This window comes from Trachurus japonicus, chromosome 3 (genome assembly GCF_045865225.1).
Source record: "Trachurus japonicus isolate A0001 chromosome 3, Traja_1.0".
Taxonomy (NCBI): Eukaryota; Metazoa; Chordata; class Actinopteri; order Carangiformes; family Carangidae; genus Trachurus; species Trachurus japonicus.
In genome coordinates this window covers 3025943-3052938 of record NC_140909.1, presented here as the reverse complement: position 1 = coordinate 3052938, position 26996 = coordinate 3025943, and the positions used below count along the sequence as shown (strand labels likewise).

The following is a 26996-nucleotide window of genomic DNA, read 5'->3' as shown; positions in this document are numbered from 1 at the left end:
GCTCACCACCCAAACAAACGCGTCTTCTGCTGCTGCTACTGGAGTTCTTACAGCAACAAACGGAGATAATTCACTTATTTCTCCACTTCTACGAGTCTGAACCCTCTCGTCCTGTCGGAGAACAGCGACTCTGTGGTTTAGAGTTGTTTATTTCTGTGTTAAACACCGATGAGAAGCAGCGACGGACTGAAGCGACGTGTGGATGCTAAGCGGCTAACAGGCTAACTAACTAACGGCTGCTGCTCCGCGATGGCAGCGACCACCGCTCCTCTTTCTGCTCCTCTCCTCAGGTCTGTGTCTCTCTTCACAGCTAATCTATAACCTGCTCATGTTAAAGACTGCTGCACCTCAACAACACGACACATAACAGACCTCTAACTGTCTTTATTCTGTTATTACACTGCTGCAATGTTCAACTTCCGGTTTAATATTGTTGTCTTTCCATCTGCTGCTCATACCTGCAGCTGGAGATGAGCAAATGCTGCTATAATCAATCAATCAATCAATCAATCAAATCTTTATTGCAGACACAATAACTGGTCCATATTAACAGAAAAGAAAAGACAAAAAACATGATAAAACAGATTAAAAAAGAAAGAGAGAGAGACAACTCTCCACATAATCCATCTGCAGACTCAAACCATCTTTTCTTGTTCCTACAACATGAATGTTTATTTGTGTCCTAACTGTACAGATGTCAACACTGATAACAGCCTGGTCACTTCTTAACCTTCCTGTTGTCCTGGAAGGAAGGACGAAAGGAAGGCAGGAAGAATGAAGGGAAAGAAGGAAGGACAAAGGGAAATATGGGAGGAAAGAAGGAAGGGAAAAAGGAAGGAAAGATAGATGGAGGGAGGGAACAGATTGGGTCAAAAAGGAATGAAGAAGTAAGGACGAGGGGAAGGAAGGGAAAAAGGATTGTGGAAAGAGGAAAGGGAAAAAGAAAGGAAAGAAAGATGGAAGGAGGCAACAGATTCATTCAAGGAAGGAAGGAAGAAGGGAAAGAAGGAAGAGAAAAGGAAAGGAAAGATGGTGGAGGGAACAGATTTGTTCAGGGAAAGAAGAAGGGGAGGAAGGAATGAAGGGGAAAAGGATTGTGGAAAGATGGAAAGGAGAAAAGGAAGGGAACAGATCAGGAGGGTTAAACCATAAAACTATTTGTGTAAATTCAAAGGTGAAGGTTTCAGCTCCTTCCAGATGTATTAAATCATGTGTTATATATATCTGATGGTCAGATTGAACTAGTTTGGTTTATTTTTCTATTTTATTCTTTCAGTCAGAAGCAGCGCCGAGCAGCTCAGAGGAAGGAGAGGAGGAAACGGAAGCGCCAGGCCCTCGCCCAGGCCAGAGAGAGAGGTACAGACGTTTACAGAGTTGTTTCATTGGTCGGTTGATCGATCATTTCATTTCATTTTGATTTATTCCATTCATGGTTTACATTCTACACATGGTTGCACATATTTACATAATGTAGCTGCACATTGTCACCATGAATGAAAAGGAGCAGGATGAAGAAAAATGTATAGCACCTGCTCCTCTCTATTGTTATAATTACATTGGCTTACTTCAACACCAATATTATACTTTATTTCAAAATATTAAAGATGATGAAACATAGTAGTGACAAGAAAACAAACAAAATAGCAGTGGACACCACTCGTCTATCTATCTTTTCTTTTTTCTCCTTCTTCTTTTTTGTAGGCACTTATCTTTTCTTTTTTAAACATTTTCTTATACAACTTATGTGAATGCCATAGTTTTACACCTGCAACAGAAATACACATTTGTTTTAAGCTCAGCCTTGCAAATGTGTGTTCAGTCTGTTTTATCCTCTTCCTCCAGCTTGAACAAGTTCTGTAAATGTTCTGGTAATGATCTGTTCTTTGCTTTAAACATTATTTTTAAGGTCTGAAGTTCTATTATATCGGCCACTTTTTTCAACAAACCTGCAGAAATAAAACATCTATTTGAGGGTTCTCTGTTGTGAATAACTCTTACTGCTCTTTTCTGTCACATCATCTGATCTGATGCAGGTTTAAAACCCGGAGCAGCTGATGCACCCGGAGAGGAGGAAGAAGAAGAGATAAATGATGAACACGATGAAGAGGAGGAAGAGGAGGAGGAGGTTGATGCAGCTGAGGAGGAACGGTGGGTCACTCGGCGATAAATGACTTTAGATCCTTTGATAGCGCTGGTTTTATTGATCTTAACTTGTTTTATCTGCTCAGGCTGCGTCTGCACGCCCGGTGGCTGGAGAGGGAGAGAGTCGCTCAGGACGAGTTCAGGACGAAGGTGGAGAAGGAGGAAGCTGCTCAGAGGAGGAAGGAGGAGGAGGAGGTAAAGTCCTGTTTGTGTCCGTCACAGGATCATTCCTCTGGTCTTTTATTAACTTGATTTGATCTGACACAGAAGTATTTTCTAGTTTCAGCCCATTGAACCACAGAAATGAAGTTTATTTTTGACTCAATCTCATGTGCACGACCCAGCTGCTGTAAATACTCACTCATATAATAGCAGTAGCGTGCGGTGGCCTTTCAGGCAGGGCCAGCAGTAACACCCTAACACCCAGCTTCGACCAAAGGCTAGCAATGCAACTACTGCTGGCCCCAGCCGAGGAACGGAGCTGTGATGCGTTTATAGGACATAGGAAATTTGAGTTCCACAAAACCAATCGTTTTCTGGATAAAGTTGCAAACTGAACAAGTAATTGACTCCAGACACATTTCAGAATCACTTTTTAATTATGAAAAAAAAAAAAATTTCATTTTTGACAGGGCTAGCAGTGCTGGCCCTGCTACCCCTGACTGCACACCACTATAAAAAATAGACAGATTTCAACAGTTACAGCATAGAAACTCTCTCTCAGCATGAAATCACATTGAAAATGAATGTGGGTCATTTTGACCCATGTTAGGCATTAGAGGGGAAGTGATACAAAACATGTTTTTATTAAAGGGATACACCAACATTTTTTTTCCGTGTCTTGCCTCACTCCCGGGTCCATGACCAGCAGATAGACACCATCCTTTCGACTGTGCGTGCAGTAACAAGGGAGATAGAGCCGTATCGCCGTAATTAGCTTAGCTCAAACACTGGAAGTGTATGGGTAGTGTTAGCCTGCCTCCACCTAAAGTCGCTAATTAGCTTAGCTCAAACGCTGGAAGTGTATAGGTAGTGTTAGCCTGCCTCCACCTAAAGTCGCTAATTAGCTTAGCTCAAACGCTGGAAGTGTATGGGTAGTGTTAGCCTGCCTCCACCTAAAGTCGCTAATTAGCTTAGCTCAAACGCTGGAAGTGTATAGGTAGTGTTAGCCTGCCTCCTACCTAAAGTCGCTAATTAGCTTAGCTCAAACACTGGAAGTGTATAGGTAGTGTTAGCCTGCCTCCTACCTGAGCTGAAATCAGCAGTCAGAAGCTGATTTCATTTTAGCTCTAAACTCTGTAAATATATCACTTTATCAACATTTCAAACATGTTTAGGTGAGAAAGTAGCCGTTTAGATCAGCAGTGTGTCGTTAATTTGTCTAAATACCAGCTGTTTACAATTTTGTAATTCAGCACTACTCAAGCTAGCCGTTGTGACCAACACACTTCCGGTTACTTTCACAAAATAAAACACCCGTTTCCCTTTACATACAGAAAACCATGACAATAGAGTTTGTGCTTTTACTTTGAAATAGGAAGCTAACCTACCCTCGATGTAGCTAGCTTGAACCAAAATAAAGCGTCTTTGCTTGAACCCTCTGTTTTGACCGATCTCGTCCCGTTAGCGGCATTTGACCGCTCAAGATGCCTTACCGGAGAGTTTTGTCAGCTCTGAGACGAAGATCGGCCGCCGGTTTCCCTTTAGAGTTGCTGAAGAGTTTCTCTGATGACTTTAGGTGGAGGCAGGCTAACACTACCCATACACTTCCAGTGTTTGAGCTAAGCTAATTAGCGACTTTAGGTGGAGGCAGGCTAACACTACCTATACACTTCCAGCGTTTGAGCTAAGCTAATTAGCGACTTTAGGTGGAGGCAGGCTAACACTACCCATACACTTCCAGTGTTTGAGCTAAGCTAATTAGCGACTTTAGGTGGAGGCAGGCTAACATTACCCATACACTTCCAGCGTTTGAGCTAAGCTAATTAGCGACTAATTACGGGTGATACGGCTCTATCTCCCTTGTTACTGCACGCACAGTCGAAAGGATGGTGTCTATCTGCTGGTCAGGGACTCGGGAGTGAGGCAAGACACGAAAAAAAAAAAGTTTGAGTATCCCTTTAAAAAAGTAAAAAAAATAAAATAAGGATTTATTATGATGAAAAACAAGTGAATTGAGGAATTCCTGGAATACTTTATGATGAAATAAATGTATTACAAAGATATAGCACATAGAAACTCAGTCGGGTTGTTGTTGCATCAGACGGTCGACGTTTGACCGATGGCTCCAAACAGATAAATCTTGATGATGTGTTTGTGTTTGTTGTTGTTGTTGTTGTTGTTCCAGCGGATGATAAAGGAGGAGTGGGAGGCTCAGCAGAGGAAGGAGCGAGAGGAGAAAGAGCAGAAGCAGCAGGAGAAACGAGACAGAGAGGTGAAACGGGCCCCGGGAGGATAGAAACAGAAAGACATATATCCTCTTTACTTCACCAGCAGGAGCTTTTTACACACAGACGTGAAGCTTTAAGACAAACAAACATGTTTTTATTGCATTTTATTGCATTTTTAGTGCATTGTGTCTTTTTAAAAACCTTTCCTTGACTGAGCGGCACAAGCAACCGTCTCGCCGCTCCTTAACAACCAGAGCTCAGAGCAGCTGCAGCTCTCACAGCCAGGACGTATCTTTTACTCTGTGTGAAGTGAACGAACCCTCTTCTTTTAATTAATTCATTAATTAATAACTGTTGTGTTGTGTTGTTGTGTTGTGTTGTTGTGTTGTTGTGTTGTGTTGTTGTGTTGTTGTGTGCCGATGAGTTGATGTGAACGTGGTCTTAACCCACAGAAACAGACACGCTGCGGTTTGTTCAGTCATGTTCACCAGACGTGTCTTTAACCATTTGTAGGAGGCCGTTCAGAAAATGTTGGACGAAGCTGAAAATCAGGTAGAAACACATTCCCTTCCTCCCTTCCTTCCTTCCTTCCTTCCTTCCTTCCTTCCTTCCTTCCCTTCGTCCTTACTTCTTCCTTCCTTTTTGACCCAAATGACCCACTCTGTTCCCTCACTCCAGCTATCTTACCTTCCTTTTTCCCTTCCTTCTTTCCTCCCATCTCTCCCTTCTTCCTTCCTTCCCTTCGTCCTTCTTTCCTTCCTTCCTTTTTTCCTTTCATCTTTCCTGCCTTCCTTCCTTCCTTTTTTCCCTTCGTCCTTCTTTCCTTCCTTTTTTCCCTTCATCCTTCCTGCCTCCCTCCCTTCCCTTCGTCCTTCTTTCCTTTCCTCCTTCATTTTTTCCCTTCATCCTTCCTTCCTTCCTTCCCTTCGTCCTTCTTTCCTTCCTTCCCTTCGTCCTTCTTTCCCTCCTTCTTTCTTTCCCTTCATCCTTCCTTCCTTCCTTCCCTTCGTCCTTCTTTCCTTTCTTCCCTCCTTTTTTCCCTTCATCCTTCCTTCCCTTCGTCCTTCCCTCCTTCGTCCTTCTTTCCTTCCTTCTTTCTTTCCCTTCATCCTTCCTTCCTTCCTTCCCTTCGTCCTTCTTTCCTTTCGTCCTTCCTTTTTTCCCTTCATCCTTCCTTCCCTTCGTCCTTCTTTCCTTCCTTCTTTCTTTCCCTTCATCCTTCCTTCCCTTCGTCCTTCTTTCCTTCCTTCCTTTTTTCCCTTCGTCCTTCTTTCCTTCCTTCTTTCTTTCCCTTCATCCTTCCTTCCCTTCATCCTTCTTTCCTTCCTTCCTTCCCTCCTTCGTCCTTCTTTCCTTCCTTCTTTCTTTCCCTTCATCCTTCCTTCCCTTCATCCTTCTTTCCTTCCTTCCTTCCCTCCTTCGTCCTTCTTTCCTTCCTTCTTTCTTTCCCTTCATCCTTCCTTCCTTCCTTCCCTTCGTCCTTCTTTCCTTTCGTCCTTCCTTTTTTCCCTTCATCCTTCCTTCCCTTCGTCCTTCTTTCCTTCCTTCTTTCTTTCCCTTCATCCTTCCTTCCCTTCGTCCTTCTTTCCTTCCTTCCTTCCTTCCTTTTTTCCCTTCGTCCTTCTTTCCTTCCTTCTTTCTTTCCCTTCATCCTTCCTTCCCTTCATCCTTCTTTCCTTCCTTCCTTCCCTTCGTCCTTCTTTCCTTCCTTCCTTCCTTCCTTTTTTCCCTTCGTCCTTCTTTCCTTCCTTCTTTCTTTCCCTTCATCCTTCCTTCCCTTCGTCCTTCTTTCCTTCCTTCCTTCCTTCCTTTTTTCCCTTCGTCCTTCTTTCCTTCCTTCTTTCTTTCCCTTCATCCTTCCTTCCCTTCATCCTTCCTTCCTTCCTTCCTTCCCTTCGTCCTTCTTTCCTTTCTTCCTTCCTTTTTTCCCTTCATCCTTCCTTCCCTTCGTCCTTCTTTCCTTTTTTCCCTTCATCCTTCCTTCCTTCCTTCCTTCCTTCCCTTCCTCCCTTCTTTCCTTCCTTCCTTCCTTTTTTCCCTTCGTCCTTCCTGCCTGTCTTCCTTCCTTCCTTCTTTCCTTCCCTTTTTCCCTCCGTCTTTCCTTCCTTCCTTCCTTCCTTGACCCAGGAGGACAACAGGAGGGTTAAAGGGATAGTTCAGCTTTTCCAAAGTGGGGTTGTATGAGCTCCAGATGTTCACTACTAAGTATAGTACCTGCAGTAGAAAGGTCTCTCTATCAGTGGTGGAGTGATACAGCGCGTTGCGGAGGAATACTGACTGAGTGAGTTGGCTAGTTCCAGATAAAATAACTGTTTTTCCAACCAGCTGATGCATTTTTTACTTTTATATCGTACTCTTGAACTGGTGTATTATTTATTATTCTGAGACAGGACTTGATACGCCGACTGCAGATATTATACTTAGTGGGCATTTGTAGCTCATACAACCCCACTTCAACTCCAAAAAAAAAGCTGAACTTTCCGTTTAAAGATGTTTTTACACAGTTGGTGTCTATACTTGTGTTGATGTTGTCAGTTGCAGCTGGATAACGGAGGAGGAGGAGGAGGAGGAGGAGGAGGAAGAGGAGCCTGGATGAATCCCGAGGCTCCGCTGACAGACAAGTCAGAGAACTACGGGACCGAGTGCGACGTCAACAACTGTCCCTTCTTCCTCAAGACCGGAGCATGTCGCTTTGGAGACAGGTGATGATCCTCCTCTCACAGAAATCATTATTGTTCTTCTTCTTATTATTTGGTATTATAGAGAGCCTAAGCGGAAGCAGGAAGTAACGGTCACCATGGGACCTCAACTCTGAAAAACTCGCCATTCAAATGAATGAGACTGAAAATTTTATTTCGTGATCCGTTTGAATTGTGCCATGAGAAAAAAATCTGTCCTCTACCTGTTTAAAACATCACGTTTCATCCCGAGAAATCAGCCGTTTGTTGTAAAACTATTGTAGCATAAAATTCAGAAGAATCTGTAACCAGAAAGACTCCAGGTGGTGTAGGTGACGTCACCATGGCGACCAAATGCCGCCCTTTCCCGTGTCAGTTGGTGACGTATTTTTTGTGGGACACAGATCTGTATCCGTAGAGCGTCTTCACACAAAATACATTCTTCTGTTGCCGTTTTACAACAAACGGCTGATTTCTCTTCATGAAACGTGATGTTTTAAACAGGTAGAGGACATTTTTTTTCTCATGGCGCAATTCAATCGGATCACGAAATAAAATTTTCAGTCTCATTCATTTGAATGGCGAGTTTTTCAGAGTTGAGGTCCCATGGTGACCGTTACTTCCTGCTTCCGCTTAGGCTCTCTATACCATGGTCTGGATGAATCCTCGATTCTGATTGGCTGCTGGGTGTCCATTAAAAAGTGATAATGGACACCCATAAAGATGTTCCGGTAAAATAGCCTGATTACGTTCTAAATATTACTGCGCTGGCTCAAACGCTTGTTGGTAACCACGGCAACGGACACTCGGACCAAAACAACTTTTTTTCAGCGCATCACGGCACTGGAGTCTGTAAACACACCAGCGGTAAGAAGCACTGGACCTCTGAAAAACTTTGTGTCACGTAACATTTGCCGTCACATCACCTCCCTTCACTGATCAACTATCAGGCTGTGGCAGAGTCACCATGGCAACACGCTGCGGTCACAGCGGGTCCCTCTTTTTTTCTCTTTTATCGCCGACGAGTTTATTAAATAGTCCGCTCGGCTCAGCCGCTTAAAGACGTGTGATTTTAACGGTAAAAACAACATTTTAACGGTAAAAACAACATTAAATTACAAGTAATTGATTTAATATGTATTTATCTCGTAAGTGACCATGGTATAAGCGGGATAATGCCCGACGAGGTGTCCATTATCAGAGATAATGGACACGTCGGACGGTTCACGCCTCCGCGTCGTCCATTAATTTCTGATAATGGACACCTCGTCGGGCATTATCCCTTACTTATTTGATATAAAGAAGACAAAAAGACTCAGGCTACGTTTACACGGAAACGATCTGAACAGAAAACGCAAAAGTGGCGTTGTTGCGGTCTCACTCTTTATTTCGCGTCTACACGAGCGTTTTTGTGGTGGAAATCTGCATTCAGCACACGGTGACGCAAAAGTCTGTGGAATTCAATGTTGTAGCACGCCAAGCGCCGGGGTGGCAGTGAAACACACAACACCACCAAGTCCGCACGCCTGTGTACAACCAAAGATACTCTATTTACCAAGATACTCCATGAGAGGCTGCTCCAATGATAGAAATGGTTTCACTTCCTGTCTCTCTAAATGGGCGTGGCCAACCGTCACCACCTCGTCTGTGATCGTGTGTGGATTTATACAATCTGTAGGTAGATGAAAGTGAGATATTTATATTTTCTTATGATAACATTAAATATTTACACTACTAACAGTCATATTTAGCATGATGAAAATAATTTAAATCATTTTCACGGGAGTTTGCGGCCGTTTGTTTGATGTTGCCTAGGAGATCTGTGTGTCGTAGAGACAGAGACAGGTCTGGAACAAAGTGGATTTTCTCCTGATGTGTCCGTCTGAAAGTTGCCATTTTGGTGTCAAACTGTTCAGAAGAGATGTGGCTTGTGAAAAATGAGTCCAACATTTACTTCAGTGACTGTGGGGAGAAAGGACAGACCATAATCTGTGTTCACGTTACATTGTCCCATTGGAGTCAATACACTCCAGGCTGCCTCTGGTCTCCCTAAAGGGGCGTGGCCATGCAGAAGCCTAGTGACATCATACAGGAAGCTGACTCGTCATGAAAGGTCTTGGTTTATAAACCGTCTTTGGTACAACCCAGAATTTTTCCCTCTTCCTTTTCTTCTTCTTCTTGATTTAGCTGTTATCAACAACAGAAATATTTTGTCGTGTTCATCCGCGAGCGTTGTCGTGTAAACAGGGCCTCAGTAACGATAGACATTCAAGTACTTAGTTACTTGAATCGATCTGTGTTCAATGGTAAATATGACAAATTGTGTTCAGTTTGTTACAAGTTCAGACCAGATGTTGGAAGCAGAGGAAAAGAAACAGAACAAACACACAGACTCAGTGGTGCCGTCATATTAACACAAGTTTAGTTTGTAGGAAGTGTTAGTTTAGTTTAAGGGACGACAGGTCTGGTAGAATTAAGCAATATTAATTAATATTAATATTGTGATTATACAACTATTACCAACAAAATAAAATGTATCATCAAAATATATTAATTTTGATGGACAATTTGCTCTCAAATTTGAAAGGTTTTTGCAAGTGTGCTTCCCGTTTCCATGGGAATACATGGGGTCCGACTAATACCTGAAACACAATCAGTCACGTCAGTAGACTCCTATGTGTAATGGAACCTAGTTCACCTCTGCAACAAATAGTCCGACCCTTAGTAACGACCTAGCAACAGAAAGGATTTTCTCGTCCCAGATGAGTGAACTCTGAGCTGACGTTCATGTTTTATCACGATCGCGGACTTTCCCGAACTAAATCAATCAACACCGCGTCGTCGACACAGCTGATGGGGGAAGCCAAACATTTCCATTACTCCAGATTATTTAAAAGCCCAAAAGTTGCATAGAGAGAGAGAAACATAGAGGTATCTTCCGTTTTATCCAACGAAATATCCAGCTCCAGGCCGTATTTTATTTTCACCGCGGTTACAACTAGTGTCTCTCTGGCTGTAACGTTACACACATGGAAGGGAACAAACAGCCTCGCGGTTAAAACGGGGCAGTTTACAACATATTCACTAAAAATGGTTATTTAATTGTTCTAAAATTTGAGTTTGGCATCTGACAGGAGAAACTCTACAGGAGGTTTGTGATTCATTTTCACGAGTAACATAATGTTTCTAAAAGAATCCATGGATGTTACCATGGAGATCGATACAACAACATGACATGGTTGAGTAATACCGTATTGACCGGAATATAAGACGATATTTTTTCCATCAAAAAAAGTCTGAAAAAGACGGGTCGTCTTATATTCGGGGTCTAGATATTTATATATGCAAATCAGCGGGTGACATCAAACAACGTCTGTCCAAGCAAGTCAGGGCTTTTCTTCCTCACTGACACCAGTGACCTGCAGAGATGCAGCTGCATCTGAGAGGATGATCGCGCGTGTGTGCGCCAAGTGTGTGTGTGTGTGTGTGTTGCCCCTTGGCCACACAGCAGAGCGCTGCCACACAGTTACAGCTCAACTCGACTCGGTTTAGGTTATTTTAATCACAGCTGACTCCGGGGGCGGGGTCGTCATATCACAGCGGCTACGGCCGCGTTGTCACCAGGGACAGGAACACACCGGACACACCGGACACACCGGACACACCGGACACACCGGAGGCGCCGAATAGCTGCGAAGCGCCGAGAAGCTGAGCCCGTTTCCTTTCGGGGCTCATGCTAACCGATTGTGTCGTTCACACCAGACGTCCTGCAGCGGTCGTTTCGGTGTCTGGTCTATTTTGTGCGCGAGCTGCGAGCGATGGCGTCAAGCCGGGCAGGAAGTCAAACAAAGAAACACGAGAGAATCCGCTCAACTTTCAAAATCAAAACAATTTTCAAAATAAAACAGCGCAATTGATGCGTGTGCCTTTTTGTGTAAACAGAGCGCAAGAGAGATGGACACACACCTACACACATTCAGAGAGATCAGTGGGCGCTACAATCTACCAGAACGTTATTTCACACATACTGAAAACATGATTTTAAAAAGATTAATTTTTTCTTTGATTTTGTCTGAAAAAGGTATTTTTCCAAAGACAGGTCTTGAAAAAGGGGGGTCGTCTTATATTCGGGTCAATACGGTATTTCTAGTGATGAGTCAGGCTGCTGTCGTGCTGATTTGAGCACGTTCTAAATGTCTTGTTGACCAACCAGATTGCTTGGTCGGAACTACTTGTTGTAGAATTAGTCTTCACATCTTTTCCAGCTGCAGACGTTGTTGTTGTTCTTCTTTCTGAGCTGTGAGTGGATGAAGCTGCAGGTTGTTTCATCCTGACTCATCAGCGTGTCCTCTCTCCTCTCTTCATCTCTCTGTTCTCTTTCTCCGTGTGTCCAGATGTTCCAGGAAACACGTGCATCCGTCCTGCAGCCCGACGCTGATGATCCGCGGGATGTTCAGGACGTTCGGCATGGAGGAGGCGCGGCGCGACGACTACGACATCGACGCCTGTCTGGAGCACAGCGAGGAGGAGCTGCACGAGTCCTTCCTCGACTTCTACCACGACGTGCTGCCCGAGTTCAGGAGCGTCGGCCGCGTCGTTCAGTTCAAGGTCAGAAGCTATATCATATATCATGTATGTAGAGGTGTCAGTGTGCAAATATGATCTGTAGGTGTAGGTTGGTATAAAGTAGGAGTAAATGAATTTATATCGTTATGAACTTGTAAGACAATGTTCATTTATCTCTTCTCGGTGCTCTGAAGGTAAAACACTAAAATGACACGTTTGGTTCATTTGTTTCAGATCAGCTGCAACTACGAGCCGCACCTGAGAGGAAACGTTTACGTCCAGTTTGACACGTACGTTCTCACTTTTGACTTTTCCCAGATAAATAAACTGTGCACCACAGTTTGAATACAACTCCTGACTGTGTGTGTGTGTGTGTGTGTGTGTGCAGAGAGGAGCAGTGTAAAGACGCCTTCATCCGGTTCAACGGGCGCTGGTACGCCGGCCGCCAGCTGCACTGTGAGATGTGTCCTGTGACCCGCTGGAAGAACGCCATCTGTGGTGAGGCTCAGATCTGACCAGACTGACTGTCCACATTACACATACACATACACATACACATACACATACACATACACGTATACATATACGTATACATTACATAATAGGGATGTAAACAATTAATCGACTATCGATTAATTGTCGATAATAATGTGTGATTGGTTACTGAGTTTTATTAATGTTTACATCAGGCTGAGTTCAACAAATCATTCATAACCTTTATTTAAACTCAGAGATATATTGAGGAGCAACCTCATTTACAATATAGCCGTAAATCAGTTTATGCTACTGTGCTACTGTGATTTAAGTAGTTAAATACAGTAATCATCATAGTGTAGTGGCAGGAAAGACCATTTCATCTGTATGTATCAAATCTTGTGTTGGTCAAGAACAAGTTCAACTTAAAGTCAGAGGAAAAATGTTGAGGGTGTTTTTACTGTTCCTAAATGTAAAAATGGGTCACGTTGGACACTCAACATTATTTAAAGGTTAAATAACGTGTTACTTAAACATTTTTCATTGTGCTGTGCTCTAAAAATAAACTAACAAATACTAGTGTAAAGTCCTGTATAAGGAATGTTCAGCTTAAATTTAGGTTCTCAGGAAAATCGCTGCTTATCAGTTAATCGATCATCGATCGATAAGGTCTATCAACTATCGATTAATGAATTAATTGATAATTTGCATCCCTATTACATACTGAAAACTGAGCAACTGAGATGTTGAGACAGAAACAGATGTGTACAAGTGAAACCACCTCTGTATGTGGTTTGAATCAGGTTTATAAAACTCAGATCTCTTGTGGTTTTTGTCGTTCAGACTAGGGAGGTCACAATTATACATTTTCTTGCTACGGTTATTGTCAGAGAAATAATCGCGGTGTTACGATAATCATGATTATTATGCATTAATTAATTTCACAACACTATGAATGCGTAAAATCAAATAGTCAAAATATAATTACATTACTCACTGTTTACACAAAATATTTAAAGTATCTATTAATATATGACCAATTATTAACCCCCCAGGGGAAGTGTGGGGTATATTCAGGTCATAAATTGTCACTTATACCAAATGTTTACATTTATTTTAATTGTTTTATGTTTTGTTTTCCTTTTTTTTAAATTAAAAATGACACACTAACATTTAAATTCCTACCAATTCAATGTTACATTAGTTAAATGGACCAGTATCTGAGCATTTACCTTTGTTTTTGCGCCACATCTGTCGATACGGTTCCAACATAAAATTTTTGTGAAAGTAACAATATTTAGGAATCTTTACAATTAATTAATTGTGCCGTTTAATACCACGATTAATTGTGAAAACAGTCACACTGATGATGAGCAGCAGCTTCATCGAGTGTATTTTATTTATTTATTCACCGTCTTCTTGTCGTCTTGGTTTTCTCTCTCTCTCTCTCTCAGGTTTGTTCGACAGACAGAAATGCCCCAAGGGGAAACACTGCAACTTCCTGCACGTTTTCCGAAACCCCGGCAACGAGTTCTGGGAGGCGGACCGGGACTGGCACCTGTCCCCGGACCGCAGCGCGAGGACGCAGAGTCGCAGGGACGGATGGCACTCGGAGAGATACAGGGAGCGGCCGTGGAGGAGAGAGTCGGAGAGGTCGGAGAGGTCGGAGAGGACGGAGAGGATGGAGAGATCGGAGAGGACGGAGAGATCGGAGAGATCCCAGTACAGACGGAGGAGCCGGAGCCGCAGCCGGGAGAGGGAGAGGAGGGACAGGGAGGACAGACGGACGACCGGCTGGTGGAGAAACAGCGAGCGGAGGAAAGACGGATCGAGGAGCAGGAGCAGAGACAGAGAGAGAGACAACGACAACAACAAGTACAGATATGACACACAGATACATCTCACACTGTCTCCAGATGACTGCAGTCCAATAGAGTCAGTATGTCACTGTTTAGAGCAAGGCAAAAATTGGATGAACCAAAATTATTAACCATAATTATGAGATACTAAGTCGAAATTATGAGATAGCTAAATCATAATTGACCTATGGCTAAGCCCCGCCCCCTCCACTCACTCGGACAAACATTCAACATTCGGTGACAGTTGCTATGGCAACAGCTGTCACAGTAGGAGACATTTCACATCTGGAAGTCACCAAAACTTCACTTAGCTTTACTGCTATGGCTGTCGGTTGCCGCGAAACGCCGATAGCGACGGGCTAACTTCTGTTAGCCTGTCTATGGAGTTTTGCATTATACGTTAGCATTAAGCTAGCGGGCTTTATGCTTAGTTGTGATACTGGCTAACATCTAAACATCTCTGACAATATGTTGCCTCAAATACGTTGTTGACTTAACTTAGAACAGATGTAGACATCCTTGTTAAGTTTATCCAGGTTTAGTTGGTGTTGTGGTCTACTGCATAACTTTATCCAGAGCAGACACTTCTCTCGGTTGAGATGTGGTTTGGGAAAAGGTAAAAAAATCCCCCCGTGGCCCCTCGGGATACCTAGTGTCAGAGTTGCATGTACCCCATGAACACCGTTTGACCATTTTAAACTTAAAATGTCAAGAAAAAACATAGAAAAACCAATGAAAACTGACTAACTGCAATGCATTTCAGTGGACGTGGAAGCAGAGAATGTCCCAGTGTATGGGGCTAGCTATGCACACTGTGATTGGCTCATCGTGTTTGGGGGCGTGGCTTAGCCAGAGGTCAATTATGAGATAAGTCACGGAGCACAGCTGTCCTCGGTGTTAAAGTCTGTTACTTCATCACAAGAAGCGTAGTCCTACACTATTCTTTTAACTCTTGTTTTATGCTTCTCTTTTTTTTTTTTTAAATGTTTAGTCTTTATGTAAAGCACATTGAGTTGCCTTGGTATGAAATGCGCTGCTGTATAAATAAATAAAGATGTCTTGCCTTGTCTTGTCTTACAGGAGGAGAAGTGAAGACGCAGACGGAGGAGAGACGAGAGGACGGTCGAGAAGCACGAGCACAGAGAGGAGAGGGAGGAAGAAGAGGAGGAGGAGGAGAGACAGCAGAGAGACGAAGACACAGAGCGACGACGGAGAGGGAAACAACAACAACAACAACAACAACTCACACCGACGCCACAAACACTCCTCCTCCAAGAAGAGCAAGAAGAAGAGCAAGAAGAAGCACAAGAAGAAGAGACACCCGACCGCCGAAGGGACGAGCTCATCGGACGAGTCGGAGAGGGAGAAGACGGAGGAGAAGATAGAGGGGAAGGAGAAGATGGAGGAAAAGATGGAAGAGAAGGAGAAGATGGAAGAGAAGGAGAAGATGGAGGAAAAGATGGAAGAGAAGGAGAAGATGGAGGAAAAGATGGAAGAGAAGGAGAAGATGGAAGAGAAGGAGAAGATGGAGGAAAAGATGGAAGAGAAGGAGAAGATGGAGGAGAAGGAGAAGATGGAGGAAAAGATGGAAGAGAAGGAGAAGATGGAGGAAAAGATGGAGGAGGAGAGGGGAAACTGTTCTGCTGCTACGGAGACGATGATGCTGAAAACCAGCAGCATCGTGGATCAAAGTGTCGTCATGGAAACGGCAGCAGGTCAGATGGACACGTTGACATGACGACGGTTTGACAGCTGCTTCAGTTTGTTTTTGTTTTGTGTTTGAACTCTTGAAAAAGACAGGAAGTGATAAACGTCGTGGACCGGTCGTCTGTACATGTACTGTAAATATTTAAAGGGATAGTTCAACATTTTTTAGCAAATTGTTCCCATCACCATAATCCCTATAGTCATAGCAGTACGTTCGTTATACCTTTTAATTGTCGGTGCAAGGTGTTTTTAGAACGGCGGAGCAGAGCCGTGAGCTGCTCAGAGCTACGCTACGGAGGCTCATTATGGGATTTCTTGGTTTCCCTCATCAAACTCATCAAATACACAATCCAACAACTCCACAACGCTCTGGTGGACAAGTTGTGAGCTGCACATTCACCACGCTATGAGATAATAACACAACGTTACCACACAGAGTTGTTTTAGAGGGAAATACATGCAAAACCACTGATGCGCGTTGCCTTCAGGGACAGTTTTTCATCAACAGTCTCTGTATTTCCCTCTAAAACAACTCTGTGTGGTAACGTTGTGTTATTATCTCATAGCGTGGTGAATGTGCAGCTCACAACTTGTCCACCAGAGCGTTGTGGAGTTGTTGGATTGTGTATTTGATGAGTTTGAGTCTCCGTAGCGTAGCTCTGAGCAGCTCACGGCTCTGTTCCACCGTTCTAAAAACAGCTTGCACCGACAATTAAAGGTAACGAACCTACTGCTATGACTATAGGGATTATGGTAAATGGGCCAATTTGCCAAAATGTTGAACTATCCCTTTAAACTCTGAGAGACCGGTCCGTCTGTGTGTAAATATTTAAACTCAGTAAAGAAACAGAAACATCAACACGTGTTTGTTTGTTTTCTTTCTTTCTTTAATACATTTATTGTTAATAACTTTCAAATATAAGAAAAAGAAAATGTTGGCAAACGTGTCGGCAGTGTTTAATACAAAAGTAAGAGATTTATTTTTTCTTTTTCTGTGTTTTTTAATTTTTTAGCACAAATCAAAGATGAAGCTTTGTAATGAAATGTTTTCTGATCAATGAAAACACTCGAGTGCAGATAATAAAAAAAACTGGACTGCCTTCGGTTTGGAGTGAGGAGGATGAAGATGATGATGAGGATGATGATGATGATGTACCTGATATGTGCACTTCTTCATCTTCTACGTTTCCAAACAAACTCAGGATGTCTGTCGTTCACATGGACTGGAATAATTACATAATACTGGTCTAATACTGGTTTATTGTGTATCGCATTCACCTGAAGACAAACTTTTTATTTTCTGAGTAATTTCAGTTTTTGAGTTTTTTTATTTTCAGTTTTTCAGACTAATTTATTTCCTGACTTAATGTGATAATTTAAAATCCCACGAGAAGTTCCCACCAACCCCCTAACCCTCAAAGAATACAGTGAAGCTAGACAGCATTGATTTGTGGTACATGTACTGTATTTAATGCAGAAAGAGTGTAAGAACTGATTTCAAAATAAAGGTGACCTAACCAAAACGGATTAAATTGCAAGTTTATTTAGATTTTCAAAAGAAAAACCCTCTATTTTTTTTCTTATTTTCACTTTGTTCACTGTAAAATCAGATTGATAATGAAAAGAGACCATGTAGCAAACAGGGAACACCATTTAAATACATAGGCTACATGTTTATGGGGCTTTTATTCTGAAATGCCACCAGATTGCAAACGTTAAACGGTGAAACGTGACTTCTCGCAGGATTTTAAAGTGTCTCGTTAAAGCTTCAGTTGGTAACAATTATTCAGTCATATTTGCTGGAATTGTCACTATATTCTGATGGTCAGACATTAAATGAGTAATTTAGGACAAAATCCAACTCCTCTGGCTCCACCTACAGCCTGTAATCGTATTTGCCAAAATCCACCGCGCCCGACGATTCTCCACCAGTCAGGTAGAGGGAGCAGGAGGAGCAGCCAATCGCCGCTCCTACACGTCGTGCTATGGATACGGTACATCTTTTTTTTTTTTTTTTTTCTCTCTCTGTGGGTGCGTTCATGGCTACTTTGTGTGTGTCTGTGTGTGTGTGGGGCGCTTGGCAGAGGTTCATAAAGGGACCTGACGGAGTATTGTCTTGAAATTTCCGACCAAGTCGCGGAGTTTACTTTCACTTTCGTCAACTTACCAACTGGAGCTTTAATTCAGAAAGAATAATTAATGAAAAAAAAAACTAAGAAAACTTAAAATTTCTTCTTTTTTTTCTCCAAGTGAATGCAACACGCTTCTGTAACTGTGGGTGAATAAACTCCACCTCCATGTTTATTCATCCTGAATCCCTTTCCCTCCACAGACGCCATAGAGAAGGTACAACACAGTGTTCTTTGGTCAAAGGTTCGTCTTTAAGTGTCAGAGCCAAAGTGTCATCACACAGGAAACAGGGTTTTCTTCTACTAACTAACTACACTGTAAAAACTCAAACTTTTACCAAGAATATGTGTCTTATTTCTAGTTCATTTCTAGTCAAAACAAATCTAATTATACTAAAAATAACACATTAAAAAGTAGCTTGTTTTTTTTTTAGACACTTTTTTATGTTTTTCAAGCATATTTTCATTTGAAATAAGTAGAAAAATCTGATAGTGGAGCAAGTTTTTCTTCCTTACTACAAGCACAAAAACCTTTTCTACTTATTTCAAGTGAAAATTTGTTTGAAACAAGTGAAAATGATCTAAAAACAAGTTAATTTTTAGCTGATGAGTCTTATTTTAAGTGGAAAGAGATTCGTTTTGACTAGAAATGAGACATTTTGACAAGAAATAAGACAAATATATTTTCATTAGGGCTGTCAAACGATTAATTTTTTTAATCGCGATTAATCGCATTTTTTCCATAGTTAACTCGCGATTAATCTCTATTAAAAATATTATATATGGCGCTTTGGACTTTCAACACTCCAAAGTGTTATAATCTCTAGACAAACAACTTTTAGACCAGACCTAGTAGGCCTAGTACCTAATCATAACACATGATGCATAAAACTCACACAGAATTGAAACGAATTGCATCCAGTGGAAATTGCCCTTTAATTTGCTACGTCTCTGCCTGGCCATGTGCATTTGTTGACAACAGACGCGGTCAAAAAATCAATGGATGGAGCTGTGGATATATGTTAGACTGTGTATATTTAACTTGAAGGTGGCTTACCGCCACCTACTGGACTGGAGGTCCCACACTCCAGTCCTCCAGTCCAGCAGACAGAGGACAAAATGGGCCGCGATTAACCGCGATTAAAAAATTTAATCGCGTTAATTTTTTTAATTAATCTCATCGCGATTAACGCGTTAACTCTGACAGCCCTAATTTTCATATAATGAGTTTTTACAGTGTATCCTACCGTTGGCTCAGACTACGGGAGAAACTGACCTACGATTCGTCTCCAGAAGAGGCCACGACGACGACGACACAAACTCAGTGAGACGAGGAACAAAAAAAAACAGTGAAATGAACAGAAACAGTTTCACAAACACGACGACGACACTGAACGACACAGAAACAGACGTGAAGCCAAAGCAGAAGGAATCGAGGTTTCACAAAACCTGACTCTAAATCTTTACACTGATCAATGGATGACAGGTTTAATTTAATCAGCAGACTCGTCTTGAGTGAATATTAAAGGGATAGTTCGATATTTTGTCAATTGGCCCCATTGCCATAATCGCTATAGTCTCAGAAGTAGGTTTGTTACGTTTAATTGTCGGTGCAAGCTGTTTTTGCTACGAAGGCTCATCATGTGATTTCTTGGTTTCCCTCATCAAACTCATCAAATACACAATCCAACAACTCCACAACGCTCTGGTGGACAAGTTGTGAGCTGCACATTCACCACGCTATGAGATAATAACACAACGTTACCACACAGAGTTGTTTTAGAGGGAAATACAGAGACTGTTGATGAAAAACTGTCCCTGAAGGCAACGTGCATCAGTGGTTTTGCATGAATTTCCCTCTAAAACAACTCTGTGTGGTAACGTTGTGTTATTATCTCATAGCGTGGTGAATGTGCAGCTCACAACTTGTCCACCAGAGCGTTGTGGAGTTGTTGGATTGTGTGTTTGATGAGTTTGATGAGGGAAACCAAGAAGAAATCCCATAATGAGCCTCCATAGCGTAGCTCTGAGCAGCTCACGGCTCTGCTCCGCCGTTCTAAAAACAGCTTGCACCGACAATTAAAGGTAACGAACCTACTGCTATGACTATAGGGATTATGGCAATGGGCCAATTTGACAAAATGTTGAACTATCCTTTTAATTTCTTCTTAATTTGTTCCTGCACCAAACATTGATGGTTCTTTTATAGTTTTCTATATTTACATCTGACCAACGCTGATGTATTTTGCCGTTTAGCAGCAGAAAGATTATTTTATTTTATTTATTTAAAGTGAAGCTGAGAGTTGATTCCTTCAGCTCTGTGACATCGTGTGAAGCTGCAGCAACAAACACAAACAGCTGCAGTGAGATGGTGGATGGTGTTGTGTGTGTGTGTGTGTGTGTGTGTGTGTGTGTGTGTGTGTGTGTGTGTGTGTGTGTGTGTGTGTGTGTCGCTACATTGTTCTCTGTGGAGTCAGTGTGTGTGTGTGTGTGTGAGACAGGTGACTCAGTGGGAGGAGCTTGTTACAGGAGGAAACACATAGAAACCACAGTTGGCACCAGACTGACGGGACGTTACAGCAGAGCAGAGTACAGAGTGAAACGAGGTGACAACACAGACACACAGACTGACTGACGACATTGAAGGGTCCAGATCAACATCTGGACAGCTGCTGAACATCTGGGAGCTTCGTCTATGTCAGCCCGATCTCCTCTAAGACGCTGCGCGGCGCCTCGGCCTCCTGCAGACGGAGAGAAGAGGAAGAGGAAGAGACGTCAGAGTCGGTACGGTTCATCTCTGTATTAGGGGTGTCACGATAACTTGTTTTCGCAATTGACTGCGGTATTAAACACCACAATGAATTAATCGTCACACTGCAAAAACTCAAAATCTTTCCAAGAATATTTGTCCTATTTCTTGTCAAAATGTCTCATTTCTAGTCAAAACTAATCTCTTTCCACTTAAAATAAGACTCATCACCTACAAATGAACCTGTTTTGAAATAATTTTCACTTGTTTCAAACAAATTTTCACTTGAAATAAGTAGAAAAATCTGCCAGTGAAAGCAAGTTTTTTGTGCTTGTAATAAGAAAGAAAAACTTGCTCCACTATCAGATTTTTCTACTTATTTCAAGTGAAAATCTGTTTGAAAGAAGGAAAAAGTGTCTAAAAACAAGCTACTTTTTAATATGATGAGTCTTATTTTTAGTATAATTAGATTTGTTTTGACTAGAAATAAGACAAACATTCTTGGTAAGATTTTGAGTTTGTGCAGTGCATGATTCCTAAATACCGTCACTTTCCACAAAAGATTATGTCGAAACCGTATAGACAAATACGCACCAAAATAAAGGTAAATGCACAGATACTGGTTTAAATTACGTTAACTTCCCTAATGTAACATTGAATAGGTAGGAATTGAAATGTTAGCATGTCATTTGTAATAAAAAAAAAAAACTATGAAAATAAACTTAAACATTTGGTATAGATGACAATTAATGACTTGAATACTAACTGAATTATTTTGTGTAAATAATTAGTAATGTAATTATATTTTTTTACTATTTTGATTTGACTTTACACATTCATAGTGTTGTGATAATCGTAACACCGTGATTATCTCTCTGACAATAATCGTACCAAGGAAATGTAATTTAAACCAGTATCTGTGCATTTACCTTTATTTTGCTGCGTATTTGTCTATACGGTTCCGACATAATCTTTTGTGGAAAGGACGGTATTTAGGAATCATGACGAGCAGAATGCAGCCTCTAAATAACACATTATCTGCAGAGAAACTCCTTCATTTCACCAATATTTAGTTCTGATAGGCTAGTGCTATTCCCCTCTGAGTCCGGGGTTAGCTGTTATCAACATCCGGGGTCTGTAGGTTGACCTACTGACCCCGGATTCCTCTCCGCTTCCTCTCCTCAACCTGGACTCACTAAAGCTCCGGCTAGTTGAGATAAAAATGGACCCGAATGCCGAAGCAGAATGATTATTATCAGAATGAGCCGCGCGGCGCTCAGAGATGACATCATCCAGGTCAGAGGTCAGTAGGTCAACCTACAGACCCCGGATGTTGATAACAGCTAACCACGGACTCAGAGGGGAATAGCACTAGCCTATCAGAACTAAATATTGGTGAAATGAAGGAGTTTCTCTGCAGATAATGTGTTATTTAGAGGCTGCATTCTGCGCGTCATGATTCCTAAATACCGTCACGGTAATTATCCTTTAACTGACAGAGGAAATAAATAACCGTGTGTGTGTGTGTGTGTGTGTGTGTGTGTACCTCCTGCAGCAGGTCGGCCTGTGTGTGTGTGTGTGTGTGTGTGTGTGTGTGTGTACCTCCTGCAGCAGGTCGGCCTGCTCGATGGCCTTCAGCACGTTCTTCTTGGACGTTTCCTGAGCTTCTCCTCCCAGCAGGAACTCGTCCAGGATGAAGTAGGCTTTCTCAAAGTTAAAGATGATGTCCAGCTCACACACCTGAGAGGAAACACAGAGAGAGAGAGAGAGAGCAGGTCAGAGGAGAAACACACACACATACACACATTTATATAATTAATAAACAGGTGTGATGCTTCATAAACTCACGCTGCCAAAGTATTTGTCCAGCAGCTCCACGTATCTGTGGATGATCTCCAGGGTGATGAGCTCGTTGTCCTGGTCCTCCACCGCACAGCAGAAATACAGGCTGGCATACCTACACACACACACACACACACACACACACACACACACACACACACCAGAGGTCAGAGTTCACCTTCACCTTCCTGTTTTGGTTCAGTTCAACACAACTACAACAACTTTAGTTGTTAAGTACGTCGGAGTATTAGGGCCACATAGACAAATAAAAAAAATCACAAACTTCGAGAATAAAGTCGTAAATTTACGACTTTAAACTGGTAATGTTATGACTTTTTTCTCGTAGGAAATGTACGACTTATTCTCATAAATTTACGACTTTATTCTCGTAAATTTACGTCTTTATTCTCGTAATGTCATGACTTTATTCTCGTACATTTCCGACTATTTGCATAATGTTATGACTTTTTTCTCCTAGGAAATGTACGACTTTATTCTCGTGAATTTACGACTTTATTCTTGTAATGTTATGACTTTATTCTTGTAATGTTATGACTTTTTTCTCGTAGGAAATGTACGACTTTATTCTTGTTAATTTACCACTTTATTCTCGTAAAATTTACCACTTTATTTTCGTAAATTTACCACTTCATTCTCATAATGTCATTACTTTTTTCTCATAGGAAATGTACGACTTTATTCTTGTAAATGTACGACTTTATTCTCGTAAATTCACGACTTTATTCTCGTGCCAGTGGCCCAAAGCGGTAGTGTTTTGCCTGAAGGAAGACTCCATTTCCCATGAACACTAGCGCGTAACGCCGTAAACATCCTGATCTCCCGGTGCATGGAAATGAACAGAAGACGTCCAAACTAAGTTTCTGTTTCCAGCGGATCATTTCTCAGTAAACACACACACACAATCTGATGGAAAGGTGCCACATTGCTGCTCCCTCCTCGTCGTGACTCGTGAAAGTGAAAGTGAAACTTAAGTGAGAGCAGGGTTCCTACCATGCTCCTCAAAGCTGCTTAGTGCCAGTGAAGGTGATACAGACCATAATGATACAGACCCCCTCAGGCCATGACAGAGGTGTCATTCAACCTGTTGTAAGTCGATGTATCATCACAAAAGTTATGAAAATATTATATGAAGGTTGAAAAGTTCCTTAGTGTTGGTTTAACTCATATTATTACATTGTACATGAGACAGAAAACACGTCGTCCTGCACTGTTTGTGTTTGTTTATCATAGTAAACATTAAACAACATATTTAGATCACAAGCCCTTAGTAATGTCTCAGCAGTAATCTGTCCCAGTACTGACTCATTCCTTATATACTGTATTTGTGTGGTTGTCGTTGTCCGTGGCTCAGCTCTGTTGTTACCAGAGCAGTGGGAGTTTCTGGATTCACACGGCAGCAGAAGGAGAGGTGGAGAAAACACCAGAAACCTCAGAGTTGGACTAAATAACCAGTGAATCACTGGTTCTCAGATCAACAACAACTACTATCTCAGATAAAGAAGTGATGTAACACACGATCGTCCTCTGAAATATCTGACACCACATTTTGATTTTGTTTGTTAAATGTTTAACAAAGTTTGACACTATGAGATAATCATTACACAACATTAGAGACAGAGTTGTTTTAGAGGTAATTGCAGCCGGAACTACATTCCAGACACGGCTGCTGCTGGGCGGAGGGATTTCAGAAGAGAAAGTAGTTCAGAGTATTTGCTTCATGTAATAACTAGGGCTGTCAAACGATTAATTTTTTTAATCGCGATTAATCGCATTTTTTCCATAGTTAACTCGCGATTAATCTCTATTAAAAATATTATATATGGCGCTTTGGACTTTCAACCCTCCAAAGTGTTATAATCTCTAGACAAACAACTTTTAGACCAGACCTAGCAGGCCTACCTAATCATAACACATGATGCATGAAACTCACACAGAATTGAAACGAATTGCATCCAGTGGAAATTGCCCTTTACTTTGCTACGCCTCTGCCTGGCCATGTGCATTTGTTGACAACAGAAGCCGTCAAAAAATCAATACATCGCCACGTGCATTTGTTGACAACCGACGCTGTCAAAAAAATCAATACATGGCCATGTGCATTTGTTGACAACAAAGCCGTCAAAAAATCAATGGATAGAGCTGTGGATATATGTTAGACTGTGTATATTTGTGTAGCAACCAACTTGAAGGTGGCTTACCGCCACCTACTGGACTGGAGGTCCCACACTCCAGTCCTCCAGTCCAGCAGACAGAGGACAAAATGGGCGCGATTAACCGCGATTAAAAAATTTAATCGCGTTAATTTTTTTAATTAATCTAATCGCGATTAACGCGTTAACTCTGACAGCCCTAGTAATAACTATACGTTATTATCTCAAATACACAATCCAACAACTCCACAACGCTCTGGTGGACAAGTTGTGACCTGCACATTCACCACGCTATGAGGAAAATAACGTATAATTATGTAACAACACATGAAGTAAAGACTCTGAACTACTTTCTCTTTTGAAATCCCTCCGCCAGCAGCAGTCGTGTCTGGAATGTAGTTCCGGCTGAATTTCCCTCTAAAACAACTCTGTGTGGTAACGTTGCGTTATTATCTCATAGCGTGGTGAATGTGCAGCTCACAACTTGTCCACCAGAGCGTTGTGGAGTTGTTGGATTGTGTATTTGATGAGTTTGATGAGGGAAACCAAGAAATCCCATAATGAGCCTCCGTAGCGTAGCTCTGAGCAGCTCACGGCTCTGCTCCGCCGTTCTAAAAATAGCTTGCAACAACGACAATTAAAGGTAACGAACCTACTGCTATGACTATAGGGATTATGGCAATGGGCCGATTTGACAAAATGTTGAACTATCCCTTCAATAAAACCCACACAGACCTCTTGTAGACGATCTTCAGGTCCCTCCACTCCAGGAAGCTGCACATCTTGGGCTTCCGGGCCAGGATGGTCTGGACCAGGTCCCGGGAAATCTTCTTCCTCTCCTTGTCCGACAGGGGAACGTACCACTTCTGCAGCCGCAGCTTCCCCTGGCGGCTGAACAACAGCATGAACTGCATCTGGAGGAGGGGGAGGGGGGGGGGGAGGAGGAGGAGGGGGAGGGGAGGGATAGAGGAGGAGGAGAGAAGAGGAAGAGGAGAGAAGAGGAGGAGGAGGGAGGAGAGGAGGAGGGGGGGAGAGGAGGAGAGAAGAGGAAGAGGAGAGGAGAGGAGGAGGGGAGGAGGAGGAGGAGAGGAGAGGAGGAGAGAGGAGGAGGGGGAGGAGGAGGAGGAGAGAGGAGGGGGGGGAAGAGGAGGAGAGGAGAGGAGGGGGAGGAGGAGGAGGAGAGAGGAAGAGGAGAGAAGAGGAAGAGGGGAGGAGGAGGAAGAGAGGAGGAGGAGGAGAGAGGGGGAGGAGGAGGGAAGAGGAGGAGAGAAGAGGAGGAGGAAGAAAATGAGAAGATGAAGAAGAGGAGTCAGAGTTGTGATGGTCCAGACTCAGACTCAGGTCCATATTAATCTAGTTTTATCTCTGGTTGTATCATGTTAAATCTCTGTGATCAGACTCAGACTTGGTGTTTGCTACCAGAGCAGAGTGAGGATGAAGAAGATGAGGATGATGGAGACTAAAGTGAATCTGAGATGAACTGTTTCCATCATGTCACATTTATTCATCAGAAACATTATTTTCCCCCATAAAAACAAACTTAACTCGATGAATCTGATGAAATAAACAACACTAACACGCAGCCTTACGTTACGTTATATAACAGTTAATGTGAATATGACGAGGCCCAGCACGTAGATATTATAACTAGCAGCTTTTTACTTTAATTAAAAGTTTAACACCACTAACTAAATGTCCATAACAACACATTAACATGAACAACACGTCTGCTGCTGCTGCTGCTGCTGCTGCGGCGCTAAGCTAACGTCATTAGCTACCGGAGCTAACAGCGGCTACAGCGGCTACCAGCAGTAAACAACGCCCGTTACCTCGCTCTGTCCTCGGCCTCGCGGCTCCTCAGCGACTCGGTCTTCTCGGTTCTTTTAGCGGAGAATCAACCGAACACATTCATAAAACCAGACGGAGAGAGCAGAGCAGATGTTGGCAGGTGTTTTATGTGTTTTCTCTGCGTTTCTTCTCCCCGGCTGGATGATAGCTAAAGTAGCGGCTACTAGCAAGGAGCAACGGTTACTGGTGAAGCAACGGTTTAAGAGAGGCGCGCTGTGATTGGCCGCAGCAGCCACAGCGCTGCGCTCTGATTGGCTCACGGATCCCGTTATCCGTTACGTTGTTTTTCTCAGCTCGCAGCAGCCTCAGCGAAATTATTCATGTGGCTGAAACTTTGGGTCGTTTTCACTTCACTTCTGCTTTTACAGTCAGAGAAGTGACACTGATTGTTATTTTGTTCATGTAGATAAAGAAACATGTTATTATTAGGTTATCTAACCT

The 26996-nt window shown here is 42.4% G+C and overlaps 2 protein-coding genes across 2 annotated transcripts; one reads left to right on the top strand and one right to left on the bottom strand.

Moving 5' to 3' along the window:
- On the top strand, positions 1–15955 carry zrsr2 (zinc finger (CCCH type), RNA-binding motif and serine/arginine rich 2). The gene is made up of 13 exons (XM_085805125.1): positions 1–290; positions 1277–1356; positions 2034–2148; positions 2229–2337; positions 4490–4576; positions 5046–5084; positions 7068–7234; positions 11605–11818; positions 12011–12066; positions 12165–12274; positions 13705–13912; positions 13958–14125; positions 15190–15955. The coding sequence occupies exons 1-13, from the start codon at positions 250–252 to the stop codon at positions 15845–15847; spliced, it is 2052 nt and encodes a 683-aa protein (XP_085661251.1). The 5' UTR covers positions 1–249; the 3' UTR covers positions 15848–15955.
- A 4482-nt stretch (positions 15956–20437) lies between these two features.
- On the bottom strand, positions 20438–26740 carry LOC146989420 (AP-1 complex subunit sigma-2-like). The gene is made up of 5 exons (XM_085805077.1): positions 26537–26740; positions 25443–25621; positions 22543–22651; positions 22297–22434; positions 20438–20686 (listed from the first exon to the last, which is right to left on the bottom strand). Exons 2-5 carry the CDS (start codon positions 25619–25621, stop codon positions 20639–20641), a joined length of 474 nt encoding a protein of 157 aa, XP_085661203.1. The 5' UTR covers positions 26537–26740; the 3' UTR covers positions 20438–20638.
- Between the last annotated feature and the right edge of the window lie 256 nt (positions 26741–26996).